Here is a 21,277-nt window from a genome sequence, read left to right on the forward strand (position 1 = left end):
AACCCCACAGCAGGGATCCTACCTGGGCAGCCGCAGCACAGGGAAGAGAATAATCAAGCTGGGGGCAGGGGGTCCCTACAGTGTATGTTCTATCAGTGGCGGGGTCCCTGCAGCGTATGGGAACTAGTAGCTGCAGGGACCCCGCCACTGATATAACATACACTGTAGGGACCATCTGCCCCCAGCGCGATTATTCCCCTCCCTGCGCTGCCCAGGGGGGAGGGGGGGTAGGAATCCCGTTTCAGATCCGTTGTGACACCAAAAAAAACCGGGTCTGAAACGGGTAAGACCCTGCTTTTTTACCGTTTCCAAAAAACGTTTTAGCACCTAGAAAACAGAATACCGTTTCAAAACGGTAAAAAATCGGCAAGATACCAGTTTTTAAGTGCGGTCTGAAAGGGGCATAACATTCTTTTAGTGGAAGCTTTTCAAACTATCCTCCTGATGGATAGTTTAGTGTAACTTCTGATATCAGAAAACAAAGATTAAGCGAGATGGGTAATAAAGACTCAACCATGGAGGAGCTGTCGGGAGGGCTGGCCAGTGACGGGACCAGGAACACGGCAGAAGGGGGCTTGTAGCAGGCCTGGCTCTCTGAACTGCATTGAGTTGTGTTACCTCTGCACCACATCACCACCATCACTGTTCCATAGTGCTGCTCAGAAATGTAATTACTGCCTGCTCGTTGGATAACTGCTCCCACAACTCCGAAATTCTGCATTTCACCACAATAAACAATAATATGTACACCTTTATATTTTATTAAATATGCACCTGTGCTACAAAATCAGAAGCAATAATTATGTAACGGGTAAAATTGACCTATAAGCAGGAATTCCCCTCACCCCACCCAAAGCGCAGATAAAGGAGACACAAGATACACCGGCTCCACTTCACGACGCGCTGAAATGTCGCGTTCTCTCGCTAGGGTCCCTCTCGCTGGACTCACTCACGCGGCGCTCACGCTCTCTGGTCACAAAATTCAGAAGATCGATGGCTGTAACAATACCGAAGACCATCTGCTTCTTACTGGAGGAGCCATCATTGTGATCTGCTGAGAGAGAGCCCAGGACTTAGATTCCACACAGACAGTGACACATATAGCTGCAGTATACGGCTCTGTAGCCAATAGTACAGGATGGGCAGGCTGTCCACACATACAGTGACACACATAGCAGCAGCATACGGCTATGTAGCCAATAGTACAGGATGGGCAGGCTGTCCACACAGACAGTGACACACATAGCAGCAGCATACGGCTATGTAGCCAATAGTACAGGATGGGCAGGCTGTCCTCACAGACAGTGACACACATAGCAGCAGTATGTGGCTCTGTAGCCAATAGTACAGGATGGGCAGGCTGCACACACAGACAGTGACACACATAGCAGCAGTATACGGCTCTGTAGCCAATAGTACAGGATGGGCAGGCTGTCCACACAGACAGTGACACATAGCAGCAGTATACAGCTATGTAGCCAATACTACAGGATGGGCAGGCTGTCCACACAGACAGTGACACACATAGCAGCAGTATACGGCTCTGTAGCCAATAGTACAGGATGGGCAGGCTGCACACACAGACAGTGACACACATAGCAGCAGTATACGGCTCTGTAGCCAATAGTACAGGATGGGCAGGCTGTCCACACAGACAGTGACACATAGCAGCAGTATACAGCTATGTAGCCATTACTACAGGATGGGCAGGCTGTCCTCACAGACAGTGACACACATAGCAGCAGTATGTGGCTCTGTAGCCAATAGTACAGGATGGGCAGGCTGCACACACAGACAGTGACACACATAGCAGAAGTATAGGGCTCTGTAGCCAATAGTACAGGATGGGCAGGCTGCACACACAGACAGTGACACATATAGCTGCAGTATACGGCTCTGTAGCCAATAGTACAGGATGGGCAGGCTGTCCACACAGACAGTGACACACATAGCAGCAGTATACGGCTCTGTAGCCAATAGTACAGGATGGGCAGGCTGTCCACACAGACAGTGACACATATAGCTGCAGTATACGGCTCTGTAGCCAATAGTACAGGATGGGCAGGCTGTCCACACAGACAGTGACACACATAGCAGCAGTATACGGCTCTGTAGCCAACAGTACAGGATGGGCAGGCTGTCCACACAGACAGTGACACACATAGCTGCAGTATACGGCTCTGTAGCCAATAGTACAGGATGGGCAGGCTGTCCACACAGACAGTGACACACATAGCAGCAGTATACGGCTCTGTAGCCAATAGTACAGCATGGGCAGGCTGTCCACACAGACAGTGACACACATAGCTGCAGTATACGGCTCTGTAGCCAATAGTACAGGATGGGCAGGCTGTCCACACAGACAGTGACAGACATAGCAGCAGTATACGGCTCTGTAGCCAATCATACAGGATGGTAAGGCTGTCCACACAGACAGTGACACACATAGCAGCAGCATACGGCTCTGTAGCCAATAGTACAGGATGGGCAGGCTGCACACACACACAGACAGTGACACACATAGCAGCAGTATGTGGCTCTGTAGCCAATAGTACAGGATGGGCAGGCTGCACACACAGACAGTGACACACATAGCAGCAGTATGTGGCTCTGTAGCCAATAGTACAGGATGGGCAGGCTGCACACACATAGACAGTGACACACATAGCAGCAGTATGTGGCTCTGTAGCCAATAGTACAGGATGGGCAGGCCGGTCATACAGACAGTGACACACATAGCAGCAGTATGTGGCTCTGTAGCCAATAGTACAGGATGGGCAGGCTGTCCACACAGGCAGTGACACACATAGCAGCAGTATGTGGCTCTGTAGCCAAAAGTACAGGATGGGCAGGCCGGTCATACAGACAGTGACACACATAGCAGCAGTATGTGGCTCTGTAGCCAATAGTACAGGATGGGCAGGCTGCACACACAGACAGTGACACACATAGCAGCAGTATGTGGCTCTGTAGCCAATAGTACAGGATGGGCAGGCTGCACACACAGACAGTGACACACATAGCAGCAGTATGTGGCTCTGTAGCCAATAGTACAGGATGGGCAGGCTGTCCATACAGACAGTGACACACATAGCAGCAGTATGTGGCTCTGTAGCCAATAGTACAGGATGGGCAGGCTGCACACACAGACAGTGACACACATAGCAGAAGTATAGGGCTCTGTAGCCACATATATTTTTGACACTGTAACGCAGCATTCCGTATACAGATATAGCCGAAGTCACACACACACACATACTAACAACATAAGGAGATTTAGGAATCACCGGTTAAATCTTTCTTCAAGGACATCAGGGTCCACAGGCTAATTCTGGGTAGTGGGAGAAGAGCTTCCTGCACCCTAGAGGTTAAACTTCTTCTGCCTCCCAGGCAGATCAGGCTCCACCCCTCCTCTACCCCGCCTCCAGGCCAGGCAACTCTGTTTTTAAACAAGCCAAGGCAGGAGAGGAGAGAGAAGGAAGAGAAGCACCGCACAGAAACACATTCTGAACAGTCTATTTCGCACAACAGAGGAACTAGGTAACTAGAACTAAAGTAGGTGCGGCAGGGAGGGATTCCTGTGGCCCCTGATGTCCTCGAAGAAAGATTTAACAGGTAAGACATAAATCTCCTTCTATTCTTTGGGACACGCCAGGGGCCACAGGCTAACGCTGGAACATTCTAAAGCAGCCACCTAAGGGTGGGGACGTGCCTGTGCCACAGCAAGTACACTGTCCAAAAGCAGAGTCCTGGGAGGCAAACGTATCAAAGGCATAAAAGCGCAAAAAGATATTGGCAGACAACCAAGTGGCCACCTTGCAAATTTGCTCCGCTGTTGCACTGCCCCGAACAGATCAAGACGCACCCACAGACCTCGTGGAATGTGCCCTGACCCCCGGAGGAACTTGGAGGGAGGCGTCCAAGTATGCCTGCTTGATGACACAGCGAATCCAGTGGGCAATCGTCTGCTTAAAGACACAAAGAGAGAGTCCGATTTCCGGAAAGACTTAGTGCGATGCACATAGTTGGCAAGGCATGGACAACATCCAAGGAGGACTGCACAGACGAAGCATCCAGCCAGAATGGAAGATCAGAAACGGTGATCGGCAAGACAGAGCTGACCGGTCAGAGGGCCTTCTGGCTGAAGCTATTGCTAACAGGTGAGCCAACAAAGGTCCTCTGACTGCAAAGGTTCAAACGGTGGGGCCCGAAGAGCAGTAAGTACCAGGGAAAGATCCCATGAGGCTACAAAGGGAGGCTGGATATGTAGGACGCCCTTCATGAATGTGCGGACATCCGGTAACAAAGCCAACTTCCTACGGAACAAGACGGACAAAGCCAAAACCTGTTCCTTCAAAATAGAAGCACAATCCGGCCTCCAGGCCCTTCTGCAAAGAAAAACACATGGGGCCTTATTCTAGTTCACTCTTAGAGGCAAATTCCTTCTTAGATGGACAAACCCATGTGCACTGCAGGGGGGCAGATTTAACAGGTGCAGATAGATTTAGGTGAGTTATTTTGTTCCTGTGCAGGGTAAATACTGGCTGCTTTATTCTTACACTGCAATATAGATCTCACTTTGAAGAAAAACCCCACCCAAATCTATTTCTCTCTGCACAAGTAACATCTGCCCCACCTGTAGTGCACATGGTTTTGTCCATTTGAGAAGGAATTTGCCTCTAAGAGTGAACTAGAATCAGACCCATGGTGCAGATGCACATTCCATATTATTAATCAGTTAGAACTACAAGTCCCAGCATGATAGCACATCATGTAAATCCTAAGATCCCCCCCCCCCCCCCAATAACCTTCTGTAAGAAGGACAAAATCCTGGCCAAGCGGTAAATCCTGGGATTAAAATGATGAGCACCACACCAGGAAATGTAAGCCCGCCAGACGTGATGGAAGCACCTGCCGATGCACAGCCACCCTGCAGATGCTGCAAATCAGAGTATAGACATGGTCCCTGAGAGAGCAGGTCTGGATGTAGACATAGACGGTTCGCAGGGGCCACTGACAAGGGATGCCAATCCCGGCATTTTTTAAATCCCGGAATCAGGATTGAAAAATGCTCAATCCCGGGATTGACTTCTCTAAGCAGTACATGCAGTCAGCATGTGCAAAAACCTAGCCCTGCCTCTCTTCCCCCCCCCCCCCCCCCCCCCACCACTCCGGCTGCCCCGCAAATTCATTTACTTACATGGGCAGGCAGACGGGAGCAGAGCAAACATCAGCAGGTGTAGGGAGCGGAAGCAAGGCAGACATCCTGCAGACAGGAGCGGGTGGCATCAGCGGCTGCAGCAGCAGAGACGCCCGGAAGCTGCTAACAGGACTCAATGGTGAGGGGTCACTCTGGAGCGGATATGGCCACCCTAGCCACTGACAGGACTGATCAGTCTGGGCCAACTGGGGGCCACGACGATCAATGTGCTGCAGATCACTCTGAGGAGGAGCGAAATCGGAGGGAAGGTGTACATCAGAGCAAACGGCCAAGGGGTTGACAGGGCGTCCACCATGCCAGTCCCTAAGTCGCGAGACCTAGACCCGTATAGGGTGACCTTGTGGTTGTAGCGTGATACCTCGGGTCTGCCCCAACGTTGTACCATCATCTGGAACACCTCTGGATGAAGGGCCCAATCGCCGGCATCGACAGTCTGACGGCTCAGGAAGTCCGCTTCCCAATTGAGGACTCCTGGGGTAAAGAACGCAGAGAGAGCAGGGATCTTCTTTGTGCCCATTAAAAAATGCGGAATGTCTCCACCATGGCAGCCCCACTGTAAGTGCTACCCTGGTGGTTGATATAGGCCACCGTCGTCACATTTTCCAACTAGAGGTGCACAGTGCGGCCTCCAAGCCAGGGTTCCACCAAGCAAAGAGCCCGTAAGACTGCCCTTCGTTCAAGGACGTTGATCCTGTGCATTCCAAAGTCCCTGTTCATCGGTGTCCTAGTTGCAGCTGTTGGTCTCCCGGTGGCTGGGGGACGGCTGCGGTCACACTCCAATGTGTGGTGCTGCAGCTGCCGGGTCCGGGTGATGGAGCAGCTGAGCTGGTGTCTATTAGACCCCCTGCTGCTCTGTCACTGACCAAAATCAGTGTAAAAACAAGAATTAAAAATAAAATGAAGTAGTAAGGTGCATGGTACAGCCTGTCAGCACCAAAAAAACTGAATGGCTTTGCCTGGAGGCGGGGTAGAGGAGGGGAGGAGCCTGGCTGCCTGGGGGCAGAAAAAAGTTTAACCTCTTGGGTGCTGGAAGCTCTCTCTCTCCCACTCCACTACCCAGCATTAGCCTGTGGCCACTGACATGTCCCGAAGAATAAATATTACTGAAACTGTAACGTAGCATTCTGTATACAGATACAACCGCAGTTACACACACACACAGTATACATACACACGCCACATATATTACGGACGCTGTAACAAAGCATTCCGTATACAGATACAACCGCAGTCACACACACACGCCACATATATTAGTGACACTAACAAAGCATTCCGTATACAGATACAACCGCAGTCACACACACACACACACCACATATATTAGTGACACTAACAAAGCATTCCATATACAGATACAACCGCAGTTACACACACAGTATACATACACACGCCACATATTACGGACGCTGTAACAAAGCATTCCGTATACAGATACAACCGCAGTCACACACACACACACACAGTATACATACACACGCCACATATATTAGTGACACTGTAGCAAAGTATTTTGTATACAGATACAACCACAGTCTCACACACACACACACACACAGTATACATACACATGCCACATGTATTACTGACGCTGTAACAAAGCATTCCGTATACAGATACAACCGCAGTCACACACACACACACACACAGTATACATACACACGCCACATATATTAGTGACACTGTAGCAAAGTATTTTGTATACAGATACAACCACAGTCACACACACACACACAGTATACATACACATGCCACATGTATTACTGACGCTGTAACAAAGCATTCCGTATACAGATACAACCGCAGTCACACACACAGTATACATACACACGCCACATATATTACTGACGCTGTAACAAAGCATTCCTTATACAGATACAACCGCAGTCACACACACACAGTATACATACACACGCCACATATATTACTGACACTGTAACAAAGCATTCCGTATACAGATACAACCGCAGTCATACACACAGTATACATACACACGCCACATATATTAGTGACGCTGTAACAAAGCATGAAGATGAGGAGGAAGATTTTGGGTGGCGGGGGATGGAATAGAGATACAGACAGCTACTTACACTGAATCTGCTCATGTACCACAAGAGCGAAATGATCAGTCTCCAGGATACGAGAGAGTTTCCCCAGATTATCCATGAGATGCACCTAAAATAATCATTTATATTCTGCTTTATTTAGTGCAGGAAACAGAAGTACTACAAATAGCACTGACCGTATGGAGGGGACTTACAGGGTAATAGAGGCACGGACCGGGACTGAGAAATGTTACCGCATGTGGACTATACCTTCTATTTAACACTGAACATGATATTAGAATAGAAGACCCACAAACTAGTGCAATGTTGTTACATAGTTAGTGAGGCTGGAAAAAGACACCAGTCCATCGAGATCAATAATATATCCTATATTGGTGAAACCGTGAACACACAGGGCGATTCTTCCGGGTGACAGCAATGTGGAGCTCCGCATCGTCGTGATCGCCCGGCCAAATAGACGGTGCAGGTAAGAGGATGTTCAGTAGATGCCACCTGCGCTGTGTGTTTGGCGCGGCTGGGGAAGGCAGGAGTTAGTCGCCGTCTAATCTATGGCGGCTAAATACATCTTTATTACACACGGGGCTCAGTGCAAATCACCGGGAATGAGTCCCGTGTGTACACCCCAGAATAAAAAAACACCAATCTGTTACATTACCATATGGCCTTTTTATTTCTCCCTGGGTCCTATTCTATACATTATATATAATGGTTACAGCCCTGGATAGTCTTTTCCACAAAAAAATTGTCTAACCCTTTCTTAAATGTAGGGGCGATGAGAGCTGTGAACACTCCCACATCAGCGCAGTCCGTCTGCCTGTATAACAGCTGAGTGAGCAAGTTCCCATAGTCTCATATTGTGGAAAGTGGTTCACAAAAATCACTGGCTATCCTTTCCTCATAGCCCAATGTAACCACACCTAACCTGGCTATCCTTTCCTCATAGCCCAATGTAACCATCCCTACCCTGGCTATCCTTTCCCCATATCCCAATGTAACCATCCCTAACCTGGCTATCCTTTCCTCATATACCAATGTAACCACCCCTAACCTGGCTATCCTTTCCTCATACCCCAATGTAACCGCACCTAACCTGGCTAGCCTTTCCTCATAGCCCAATGCAACCACCCCTAACCTGGCTATCCTTTCCTCATAGCCCAATGTAACCATCCCTACCCCCGCTATCCTTTCCCCATATCCCAATGTAACCACCCCTAACCTGGCTAGCCTTTCCTCATAGCCCAATGTAACCATCCCTACCCTGGCTATCCTTTCCCCATATCCCAATGTAACCATCCCTACCCTGGCTATCCTTTCCCCATATCCCAATGTAACCATCCCTAACCTGGCTAGCCTTTCCTCATACCCCAATGTAACCACCCCATACCTGGCTAGCCTTTCCTCACAGCCCAATGTAACCACCCCTAACCTGGCTATCCTTTCCTCATAGCCCAATGTAACCACCCCTAACCTGGCTAGCCTTTCCTCATAGCCCAATGTAACCATCCCTAACCTGGCTAGCCTTTCCTCATAGCCCAATGTAACCACCCCTACCCTGGCTAGCCTTTCCTCATAGCCCAATGTAACCATCCCTAACCTGGCTAGCCTTTCCTCATAGCCCAATGTAGCCATCCCTAACCTGGCTAGCCTTTCCTCATAGCCCAATGTAACCACCCCTAACCTGGCTTCTTTCCCCATATCCCAATGTAACCACACCTAACCTGGCTAGCCTATCCACATACCCCAATGTAACTACACCTAACCTGGTTAGCCTTTCCTCACAGCCCAATGTAACCATCCCTAACCTGGCTAGCCTTTCCTCGTAGCCCAATGTAACCATCCCTAACCTGGCTAGCCTTTCCTCATAGCCCAATGTAACCATCCCTAATCTGGCTAGCCCTTCCTCATAGCCCAATGTAACCACCCCTAACCTGGCTAGCATTACCTCATATCCCAATGTAACCACCCCTAACCTGGCTAGCCTTTCCTCATAGCCCAATGTAACCACCCCTAACCTGGCTAGCCTTTCCTCATAGCCCAATGTAACCATAGCTAACCTGGCTAGCCTTTCCTCATAGCCCAATGTAACCATAGCTAACCTGGCTAGCTTTTCCTCATAGCCCAATGTAACCATAGCTAACCTGGCTAGCTTTTCCTCATAGCCCAATGTAACCATCCCTAACCGGGCTAGCTTTTCCTCATATCCCAATGTAACCACACCTAACCTGGCTAGCCCTTCCTCATAGCCCAATGTAACCATAGCTAACCTGGCTAGCCTTTCCTCATAGCCCAATGTAACCATCCCTAACCTGGCTAGCCTTTCCTCATATCCCAATCTAACCAGCCCTTACCTGGCTAGCCATTCCTCATATCCCAATGTAACCAGCCCTAACCTGGCTAGCCATTCCTCATATCCCAATGTAACCATCCCTAACCTGGCTAGCCTTTCCTCATATCCCAATGTAACCAGCCCTAACCTGGCTAGCCTATCCTCATAGCCCAATGTAACCATCCCTAACCTGGCTAGCCTTTCCTCATAGCCCAATGTAACCACACCTAACCTGGCTAGCCTTTCCTCATATCCCAATGTAACCACACCTAACCTGGCTAGCCTTTCCTCATAGCCCAATGTAACCATCCCTAACCTGGCTAGCCTTTCCTCATATCCCAATCTAACCAGCCCTAACCTGGCTAGCCATTCCTCATATCCCAATGTAACCAGCCCTAACCTGGCTAGCCATTCCTCATATCCCAATGTAACCATCCCTAACCTGGCTAGCCTTTCCTCATATCCCAATGTAACCAGCCCTAACCTGGCTAGCCTATCCTCATAGCCCAATGTAACCATCCCTAACCTGGCTAGCCTTTCCTCATAGCCCAATGTAACCACACCTAACCTGGCTAGCCTTTCCTCATATCCCAATGTAACCACACCTAACCTGGCTAGCCTTTCCTCATAGCCCAATGTAACCACACCTAACCTGGCTAGCCCTTCCTCATAGCCCAATGTAACCATAGCTAACCTGGCTAGCCTTTCCTCATATCCCAATGTAACCGCACATAACCTGGCTAGCCTTTCCTCATAGCCCAATGTAACAATCCCTAACCCGACTAGCCTTTCCTCATACCCCAATGTAACAATCCCTAATCTGGCTAGCCTTTCCTCATATCCCAATGTAACCATCCCTAACCTGGCTAGCCTTTCCTCATAGCCCAATGTAACCACATCTAACCTGGCTAGCCTTTCCTCATATCCCAATGTAACCACACCTAACCTGGCTAGCCTTTCCTCATAGCCCAATGTAACCACACCTAACCTGGCTAGCCTATCCTCATATCCCAATGTAACCATCCCTAACCTGGCTAGCCTTTCCTCATACCCCAATGTAACCACACCTAACCTGGCTAGCCTTTCCTCATACCCCAATGTAACAATCCCTAATCTGGCTAGCCTTTCCTCTTAGCCCAATAACCCCAGACTCTTAAATCAGTTTTTTTGCGCTTCACTGAATCTTTTCGAGTACCAATATGTCCTTTTTATTGAGCAGTGCCCAGGTCTGTACCATGTATTCTAGATGAGAACGTACCAATGATTTATACAGTGGCATGATGCCTCTTCTTATGCTAATACCTTGTTGGTCTTCGCTGCTGCTCCTGGACATTGAGCACTGTTGCTAAATCTTTGGCCATTAAATTTACCCCATTTAGTTTATAGCTTGCATGCTTGATTCTGCTCCCAAAGTGCATAACCTTATATTTATCTATACTAAGCCTCATATTGCATATCGCTGCCCAGTCCTCTGCAGAGGTTACATCCTGATCGATTACCTTACACAGTTTAGTGTCATCTGCAAAAATAAACACTTTGCTCAGTAAGCCATCTCCTAGGTCACTAACATGTTAGAAAGAAGTGACCCCAGCACCGGACCGGAGGTACACCACTAATACTTTAACCTGCTCCCTATTCTCCAACCAATTTTTAACCCAGCTCTCTTATTTTGCAGACCAACCTCATGTAATGTAAATGTAGGTAGAGCCCATCTACTGTGCTGTCCTGGTCTGCGTTCTCACGCACCGCCTCATAGAAGATGATTAGATGGACACGACCGATCCCTTACAGATAATCCTGATTGAATACTATCCCTTTATATACCCTGCAGTAACATCCCCACTTTAGATGTCAGATTCCCTGGATGCGATTTACTTCCCTATAAACCACATCTGCCATTTCGCCAGTCCCTTGGTGCGGAGCTGGAATCCAGATGAATAGGCAGCACAGACTTACAAAGCCATGAGGATACGTCGATGTCTTCAGACTAGGCGCATTCAGGATGGATGGTGCAATTAGTTTCTGCCTGACCTTACACTTCCATTACACCAGCACTGTTCCAACCCCATCCATCCTGATAAAGAGGCATCTCGTCCTGAAACACTGGCGTACCCTCATGGCCTTGTAATCTCTGTGTATTTCTAATCTAACCTTCTGCCAAGTCCGTGCAGTGCGGCCTATTCTTTATATGGATTCAACTAAATTGCACTAGTCTGAAGGTTTGGGATCATTTGCTCCTGGCCCTTATACCGTTTCACCCAGAGTGCCAATCAGTTGCTGGGTACTATGCCCATCCAATCCTCCTAGCTCCACTGTGCATACAGAGATATTATTACATTCCATGCACCTGTGTGAACTGCTTGTAGATGACTTTGGTGACGGGATCAGATGATTTCACCTTACCGGCCAGTACGGAGGACAACATGTTCCCCAATGTCACCATCCCAAGTACCAGCCTGAAATACAGAAACAGTGATTCAGAGAAATGAGGACAGATGACCGTTACAGGACACTGGTGCCGCAGAAATATGGACAGTCACCTACAGTATGTGCAGAGCTGCAAGTCCGCCATTGTGGCATACTGAAAAGGTGTGTGTGTGTGTGTGTGTGTGGGGGGGGGGGGGGGTTACAGATACTGAAAAGGATCAAATAGCGGTTTAAAACGTATCAGTGGGGAAGATTCCAGCCTGTACCCGTCCTCCAGACCCTTCCACATGTAGGGGGTAAAACAAGAAATGAGGGGGCTAAGGGCAGAGAACATGCCGTTGGAGAGCGTGAGGCTACTGTCCTAGAGGCCCCGTGAATGGGGCGGATACATGGTCCCTGGCAGTATGAAGATATCAGTGGATGGAACAAGGGGCTTCACCACCATTAGGGGTACCCTAGCAGCAGGACGAGAGGTGTGAGTCTCAGGAGAGGACAATCTGGGTCGGTGGTTGGAAACCGCGTGGTGCGAGGCCCCAAACAATCAGCCCATGAAAGATCCTGGTTAGATAAACTGCAGACAGCCCCCAGCAAATAGGGGGAGAACACACCAAAGAGTCCTAGTAGGCTGCTGTGGCACTACTGGTCCCAGGATACCCTGGTAATGTATTGCAGCGACTGAAAGGAAATGCTGAATGGATGTAAATGAAGGTTGTGCTGGAGGGAGAAGGACAATGGATTAAGTGTTCTGTCCCTGAGATGGCCATACCGAGCACTGCCTAGGGCCCAGCAGGTCCCAAGGGGCCCCATGAAGATACCATGGCTGTCCAAATTGTTCCCAGAGGAACATTGCACGACCTCTGCGCAGTAAGGGAGGGAGCGGGTACTTTTTACCCTGGGTCTGATGGATTGCTGGAGGAAGGAGGGCCCCAAATTGTTATCATGCCTAGGGTCCCATGCGGCCTAAGTCCACCTCTGATGGAAGGGAGCGATCAGACACTGTATGGATCACTATGTACCTACACCTGTAAATCGAGGAGAAAAGAGAAATCCGTTTAGCTAGGACGCACTCCTCATCCACATGGTCTCTTAGAGACTTATTCTTAAAAACGTACCTAAAATTAGGTGTATACTTTATTTATGACTTTATTTACTCACAGGCCATCCAGGTGTATTTAACAATATTGAAATTTATTAATTATATGTGACCTCTATTGAATAATTCCCTGTACCAGGGATTTGTAGTAGCGAAAGTATTAAAATAAGATAAAGATATAGAAAGAAAATTTGTAAAGATTAAAATAAATCTGTGGTCTGTAGCTTAGTACTGATTATATTGCACCTGCTTTTTGATGCAAATGCCTAAATGGTTGGCATTAAAGCCTGTATTTGTAGGTAATAAATGATAATGGTATCACTGTCTGCTGTGATGAATATTTATTGTATCACTTGTCACATATGTTGCCAGTTATTTTAATCACTCCTTGTATCTAGGTGTTGTGCATACTGTGTTTGGAGCCCAAAGATTTGATACTTTTTATTCTCATTTGATATAGTGTTGCATCTCCAATGTGTATGTTAGGAGTGTAATGTCAGTGAACAGTGATGGCAGGTGTGTTTGCCGTATAGCCTGACACCCTGTCCTCACGTGGTTCTTGGTGTAAATGACACTCTTTATTTGTATCCAGCTATCTACTACAGTTTCTTCTTTCTATATCTTTATCTTATTTTAATACTTTCGCTACTAAAAATCCTAATTCAATAGAGGTCACATATAATTAATAAAATTCAAAATATTGTTAAATACACCATGATGGCCTGTGAGTAAATAAAGCCATAAATAAAGTATACACCTAATTTTAGGTACGTTTTTAAGAATAATTCTCTAAGAGACCACGTGGATGAGGAGTGCGTCCTAGCTAAACGGATTTCTCTTTTCTCCTCGATTTACATTGTATCATTTCACATCAGGGGACAGCACCATAGCCAGCCAGGAGAGATATTCCAGAAGATTCCTGACCGGTGTGAATTTACCCATCCACAAACTAAATCATTCGTAATAATTTATGGTGCGGGTCTCCCATTCCCTCTCTCTAATACCTACACCTGTACCTACCCTCAGAACGCTTAGTCTAGGCCCGGTTCTTCAGCAGAGAGGGGTCGGCCGACTCACTCACAGATATGTGCGCAGTGCTATTCAGGCTGTATGTACTCATGACCCTGCACGTATGTCATACCGGCACGCAGCTCGTGTGACCTAACCCAGCACGTATGTCATACCGACACGCAGCGTGCGAGACCTGACCCTGCACGTATGTCATACCGGCACGCAGCGTGCGTGACCTGACCCAGCGCGTATGTCATACCGGCACGCAGCATGTGACCTAACCCTGCACGTATGTCATACCGGCACGCAGCGTGCGTGACCTGACCCTGCACGTATGTCATACCGGCACGCAGCGTGCGTGACCTGACCCAGCGCGTATGTCATACCGGCACGCAGCGTGTGTGACCTAACCCAGCGCGTATGTCATACCGGCACGCAGCATGTGACCTAACCCTGCACGTATGTCATACCGGCACGCAGCGTGCGTGACCTGACCCTGCACGTATGTCATACCGGCACGCAGCGTGTGTGACCTAACCCAGCGCGTATGTCATACCGGCACGCAGCATGTGACCTAACCCTGCACGTATGTCATACCGGCACGCAGCATGTGACCTAACCCTGCACGTATGTCATACCGGCACGCAGCGTGCGTGACCTGACCCTGCACGTATGTCATACCGGCACGCAGCGTGCGTGACCTGACCCTGCACGTATGTCATACCGGCACGCAGCGCGTGTGACCCAACCCTGCACGTATGTCATACCGGCACGCAGCGTGTGACCTAACCCTGCACGTATGTCATACCGGCACGCAGCATGTGACCTAACCCTGCACGTATGTCATACCGGCACGCAGCGTGCGTGACCTGACCCTGCACGTCATACCGGCACGCAGCGTGTGACCTAACCCAGCGCGTATGTCATACCGGCACGCAGCATGTGACCTAACCCTGCACGTATGTCATACCGGCACGCAGCATGTGACCTAACCCTGCACGTATGTCATACCGGCACGCAGCGTGCGTGACCTGACCCTGCACGTATGTCATACCGGCACGCAGCGTGCGTGACCTGACCCTGCACGTATGTCATACCGGCACGCAGCGTGCGTGACCTGACCCTGCACGTATGTCATACCGGCACGCAGCATGTGACCTAACCCTGCACGTATGTCATACCGGCACGCAGCATGTGACCTAACCCTGCACGTATGTCATACCGGCACGCAGCGTGCGTGACCTGACCCTGCACGTCATACCGGCACGCAGCGTGTGACCTAACCCTGCACGTATGTCATACCGGCACGCAGCGTGTGTGAACTAACCCAGCGCGTATGTCATACCGGCACGCAGCGTGCGTGACCTGACCCTGCACGTATGTCATACCGGCACGCAGCATGTGACCTAACCCTGCACGTATGTCATACCGGCACGCAGCATGTGACCTAACCCTGCACGTATGTCATACCGGCACGCAGCGTGCGTGACCTGACCCTGCACGTCATACCGGCACGCAGCGTGTGTGACCTAACCCAGCGCGTATGTCATACCGGCACGCAGCATGTGACCTAACCCTGCACGTATGTCATACCGGCACGCAGCGTGTGACCTAACCCTGCACGTATGTCATACCGGCACGCAGCGTGCGTGACCTGACCCTGCACGTCATACCGGCACGCAGCGTGTGACCTAACCCTGCACGTATGTCATACCGGCACGCAGCGTGCGACCTAACCCTGCACGTATGACATACCGGCACGCAGCGTGTGACCTAACCCTGCACGTATGTCATCCCGGCACGCAGCGTGTGTGACCTGACCCTGCACGTCATACCGGCACGCAGCGTGTGTGACCTAACCCTGCACGTATGTCATACCGGCATGCAGCGTGCGTGACCTGACCCTGCACGTCATACCGGCACGCAGCGTGTGTGACCTAACCCTGCACGTATGTCATACCGGCATGCAGCGTGCGACCTAACCCTGCACGTATGACATACCGGCACGCAGCGTGCGTGACCTGACCCTGCACGTCATACCGGCACGCAGCGTGTGACCTAACCCTGCACGTATGTCATACCGGCACGCAGCGTGTGACCTAACCCTGCACGTATGTCATACCGGCACGCAGCGTGCGTGACCTGACCCTGCACGTATGTCATACCGGCACGCAGCGTGTGTGACCTAACCCTGCACGTATGTCATACCGGCACGCAGCGTGTGTGACCTAACCCTGCACGTATGTCATACCGGCACGCAGCGTGTGTGACCTAACCCTGCACGTATGTCATACCGGCACGCAGCGTGTGACCTAACCCTGCACGTATGTCATACCGGCACGCAGCGTGCGTGACCTGGCCCTGCACGTCATACCGGCACGCAGCGTGTGTGACCTAACCCTGCACGTATGTCATACCGGCACGCAGCGTGTGTTACCTAACCCTGCACGTATGTCATACCGGCACGCAGCGTGCGTGACCTGACCCTGCACGTCATACCGGCACGCAGCGTGTGTGACCTAACCCTGCATGTATGTCATACCGGCACGCAGCGTGTGTGACCTAACCCTGCACGTATGTCATACCGGCACGCAGCGTGCGTGACCTGACCCTGCACGTCATACCGGCACGCAGCGTGTGTGACCTAACCCAGCACGTATGTCATACCGGCACGCAGCGTGTGTTACCTAACCCTGCACGTATGTCATACCGGCACGCAGCGTGTGTTACCTAACCCAGCACATATGTCATACCGGCACGCAGCGTGTGACCTAACCCAGCACGTATGTCATACCGGCACGCAGCATGTGACCTAACCCTGCACGTATGTCATACCGTGTGCACATACAGCAGTGCCCGTCACACTCCCTCGCGGCTCATGTGGGCCACTCCCATCGCACACAGGATTCTCATGGGCTTTCCTCTGTAGAGAGGTTGCTACTGTGGGGAAGAGGACAGGAAACTCACCCAGCCTCTGATACAATGGGCACCTGGTCAAAACCTTTCTCTCTGAGAAGTTGGATGGTTTGGCTGCAGCTGACGGATGGAAGCACAGTCAGTGGAGCAGAAAGGGACAGAGACGAAACCTTGACGTTCCACCACCTGAGGCGGGTAGAGAGGAAACATCAGTACAATGTGCGAGCAATCTCTGGAGCAATGGGTGCAGAAGATGGAACCTTACCATGGCTTACTCCCCTCTAGATCCTCCACCTTCAGGAACTGCTTCTGCGTCATCCACTTATCACTGAGGAACTTTGACCTGACAGACAAGAGGCAGAACGATGAGGGACATGCTGTATATACTACATGGTATACAGTATGATGTACACACAGTAATATATCATACAGGACAGCAGACGCGTTATATACACCGGTACGGATATAGAAATATTGTTGGCTGTGTACACGGGGCTGCACTGGTCAGAGGCATTGGCTATGTGTGTGGGTAATAATAACATGATCTGACTGTGGTAACCATAGCAACAATGCTAATAGTGTGACTCCATCATAGAAAAAGAAATTTGCGCACAGAGGTCGTCTCTCTAACCCAGATGGAAAAATAAGGGGAGAGAACGTGCCCCCGTAAACGCAAAAAACAGGCGCTGGAAGGATGGGTTATCTCGTGTAGCTGCTCACACCAGTGGGGGTGGTCATTCCCCCAAAGGAAGATATGGAAGAAAAAAATGGGTAGGTGGAGCGCTAAATCAATGAAAGAATCAAAACCTGATTAATTGTAATATAAATATATAAAACAATTTATTACATAAATAAAAATACATATATCACACAAAAAATCATATGTAGCTAAAACATCTATTGATGGTATATTGCACTTTGTATGAAACAACCCCTATGTTTGGGGCATGGATACTTGGGAAGAAATACAGTCACACTTGTTCCTATAAGTACTCCCTTTAAAGACAGTTTTTGCCAAAAACGATAGATGTTAACTGGTTTTAGTGGGTGTCCATTAACCTGTTGGATAGCCTGATGTTGTATGTCACTTCGTGAGCATAGATGTTGTTTACTCACGGCAAGACCGGCTCCAGAGTGAACAGGTGGTGGTGTCCCTTGAGTGTCCAGTGGGCAAAGAATTGTTGTGGAGGGAGTTGGTCCAAGTGGTTGGTGGAAGGTATTTGTAATCCAATTTGTGTCCCCAAAAGTATCCAGGGGTGAACCTGACGCGTTTCGTCATCCACGGATGACTTTATCAAAGATGGCAGGAAAGGAATAGAGGGGAATAGTGCAAGGAGAGGAAATAGAATTAGAACACGGATCAGCTGCAGAGCATGTGCCATCATTACTTGATGCATGGTAAGCCGCTATGGACTGGGCTTTCTGCTAGCCTCTGTTGTGGGAGGTGGGATGACCATCAATGTCAATGCTTCATTGATTGCGTGCAACCACTGACGGCCATCTCTGCTGTTGGGCATGGCAGGTTAATCAGGTATCAGGGGTGGGATTAATGACGTGACTCAGGGGTGAGTGGCAATCAGAAAACCACTGGACCATTGAGAGCAAAAAGCATCGACCATCAGTAGTGTCTGAAGACCATGCCTAATAATCAGTGTACAATGGCTTCCGGCATCCCATCTGCCAAGCTCCGTGCACCGTACCAGTATCAGCCTGCAGCTGGAGGATGCTGTCCGGGAGGCAACGTTCAATGGGTTAATGTGACGACCCAAGGGAAGAAATAAATCATTTACATAGATTCTCACTGCTTCAGTCATAACGTTTACATGTAATATGCAGGACATAAAAGAGCCCGTGCCATAGGTGTATAACACCAAGCCACGCAGTCTCCATGGCCACCCTCACCAGGCGGGGTGTGTGTGTGTGGGGGGGGGGGGGGGGGGGCGCAACACCCGTGCGTGGTAAAATGGTAAAAGATATTTCATCCCTGCTGGATCTTCCTGTCAGCTGTAAGTGATATTATAATAAAGTGGAAGCGTTTAGGAACAACCGCAAATCAGTAACAGAAGACCACGTAACACCCCGCAGAGCAGGGTCAGTGACTGCTAAGGAGCAGGTGTGAAAAGTGGACGACACCCTGCGGAGCTCTGAAATCCCACTGGCCTTAATGTAAGTACAAACACTGTGTGGTGGGAGTGTAACGTACGAACAGCTGCACGCAAGCATAGGATAGAGGGGTCTAACACACAGACTGGGTGTGGGGCAGCGGGAAGTGTTCTCTGGAGTGTAATGTACGAACAGCTGCGTGCAAGCATCGGACAGAGGGTGTAACACACAGACGGGGTGTGGGGCAGCGGAAACGTGTTCTCTGAAGTGTAATGTACGAACAGCTGCGTGCAAGCATCGGATAGGGGGGTGTAACACACAGACGGGGTGTGGGGCAGTGGGAACGTGTTCTCTGGAGTGTAATGTAGGAACAGCTGCGTGCAAGCATCGGATAGAGGGTGTAACACAGACTGGGTGTGGGGCAGCGGGAACGTGTTCTCCGGAGTGTAATGTAGGAACAGCTGCGTGCAAGCATCGGATAGGGGGGTGTAACACACAGACAGGGTGTGGGGCAGCGGGAACGTGTTCTCTGGAGTGTAATGTAGGAACAGCTGCGTGCAAGCATCGGATAGAGGGTGTAACACACAGACGGCGTGTGGGGCAGCGGGAACGTGTTCTCTGGAGTGTAATGTACGAACAGCTGCGTGCAAGCATCGGATAGGGGGTGTAACACACAGACGGGGTGTGGGGCAGCGGAAACGTGTTCTCTGAAGTGTAATGTACGAACAGCTGCGTGCAAGCATCGGATAGGGGGGTGTAACACACAGACGGGGTGTGGGGCAGTGGGAACGTGTTCTCTGGAGTGTAATGTAGGAACAGCTGCGTGCAAGCATCGGATAGAGGGTGTAACACAGACTGGGTGTGGGGCAGCGGGAACGTGTTCTCCGGAGTGTAATGTAGGAACAGCTGCGTGCAAGCATCGGATAGGGGTGTAACACACAGACGGGGTGTGGGGCAGCGGAAACGTGTTCTCTGAAGTGTAATGTACGAACAGCTGCGTGCAAGCATCGGATAGGGGGGTGTAACACACAGACGGGGTGTGGGGCAGTGGGAACGTGTTCTCTGGAGTGTAATGTAGGAACAGCTGCGTGCAAGCATCGGATAGAGGGTGTAACACAGACTGGGTGTGGGGCAGTGGGAACGTGTTCTCCGGAGTGTAATGTAGGAACAGCTGCGTGCAAGCATCGGATAGGGGGGTGTAACACACAGACTGGGTGTGGGGCAGCGGGAACGTGTTCTCTGGAGTGTAATGGACGAACAGCTGCGTGCAAGCATCGGATAGAGGGTGTAACACACAGACTGGGTGTGGGGCAGCGGGAACGTGTTCTCTGGAGTGTAATGTACGATCAGCTGCGTGCAAGCATCGGACAGAGGGTGTAACACACAGACTGGGTGTGGGGCAGCGGGAACGTGTTCTCTGGAGTGTAATGTACGAACAGCTGCGTGCAAGCATCGGATAGAGGGGTGTAACACAGACGGGGTGTGGGGCAGCGGGAACGTGTTCTCTGGAGTGTAATGGACGAACAGCTGCGTGCAAGCATCGGATAGAGGGTGTAACACAGACTGGGTGTGGGGCAGCGGGAACGTGTTCTCTGGAGTGTAATGTACGAACAGCTGCGTGCAAGCATCGGATAGAGGGTGTAACACAGACTGGGTGTGGGGCAGCGGGAACGTGTTCTCTGGAGTGTAATGTACGAACAGCTGCGTGCAAGCATCGGATAGAGGGGTGTAACACAGACTGGGTGGGGAGCAGCGGGAACGTGTTCCCTGGAGTGTAATGGACGAACAGCTGCGTGCAAGCATCGGATAGAGGGGTGTAACACACAGACTGGGTGTGGGGCAGCGGGAACGTGTTCCCTGGAGTGTAATGTAGGAACAGCTGCGTGCAAGCATCGGATAGAGGGGTGTAACACACAGACTGGGTGTGGGGCAGCGGGAACGTGTTCTCTGGAGTGTAATGGATGAACAGCTGCGTGCAAGCATCGGACAGAGGGGTGTAACACACAGACTGGGTGTGGGGCAGCGGGAACGTGTTCTCTGGAGTGTAATGTAGGAACAGCTGCATGCAAGCATCGGACAGAGGGTGTAACACACAGACTGGGTATGTGGCATCG

The 21,277-nt window shown here is 50.3% G+C and overlaps 1 protein-coding gene across 1 annotated transcript in view; it reads right to left on the reverse strand.

The window, feature by feature from the left end:
- Nucleotides 1-740: 740 nt before the first annotated feature.
- Nucleotides 741-21,277, reverse strand: part of CBS (cystathionine beta-synthase) — a 73,014-nt gene continuing 52,477 nt past the window's right edge. The window contains 5 exon segments of the mRNA XM_083171433.1: nt 741-1,051; nt 7,312-7,396; nt 11,961-12,069; nt 17,112-17,246; nt 17,326-17,403. Of these exon segments, the coding sequence (XP_083027559.1) occupies nt 894-1,051; nt 7,312-7,396; nt 11,961-12,069; nt 17,112-17,246; nt 17,326-17,403 (565 nt within the window). The 3' untranslated portion in view covers nt 741-893.

Source organism: Crinia signifera, chromosome 2 (genome assembly GCF_055691185.1).
Source record: "Crinia signifera chromosome 2, ASM5569118v1, whole genome shotgun sequence".
NCBI lineage: Eukaryota > Metazoa > Chordata > Amphibia > Anura > Myobatrachidae > Crinia > Crinia signifera.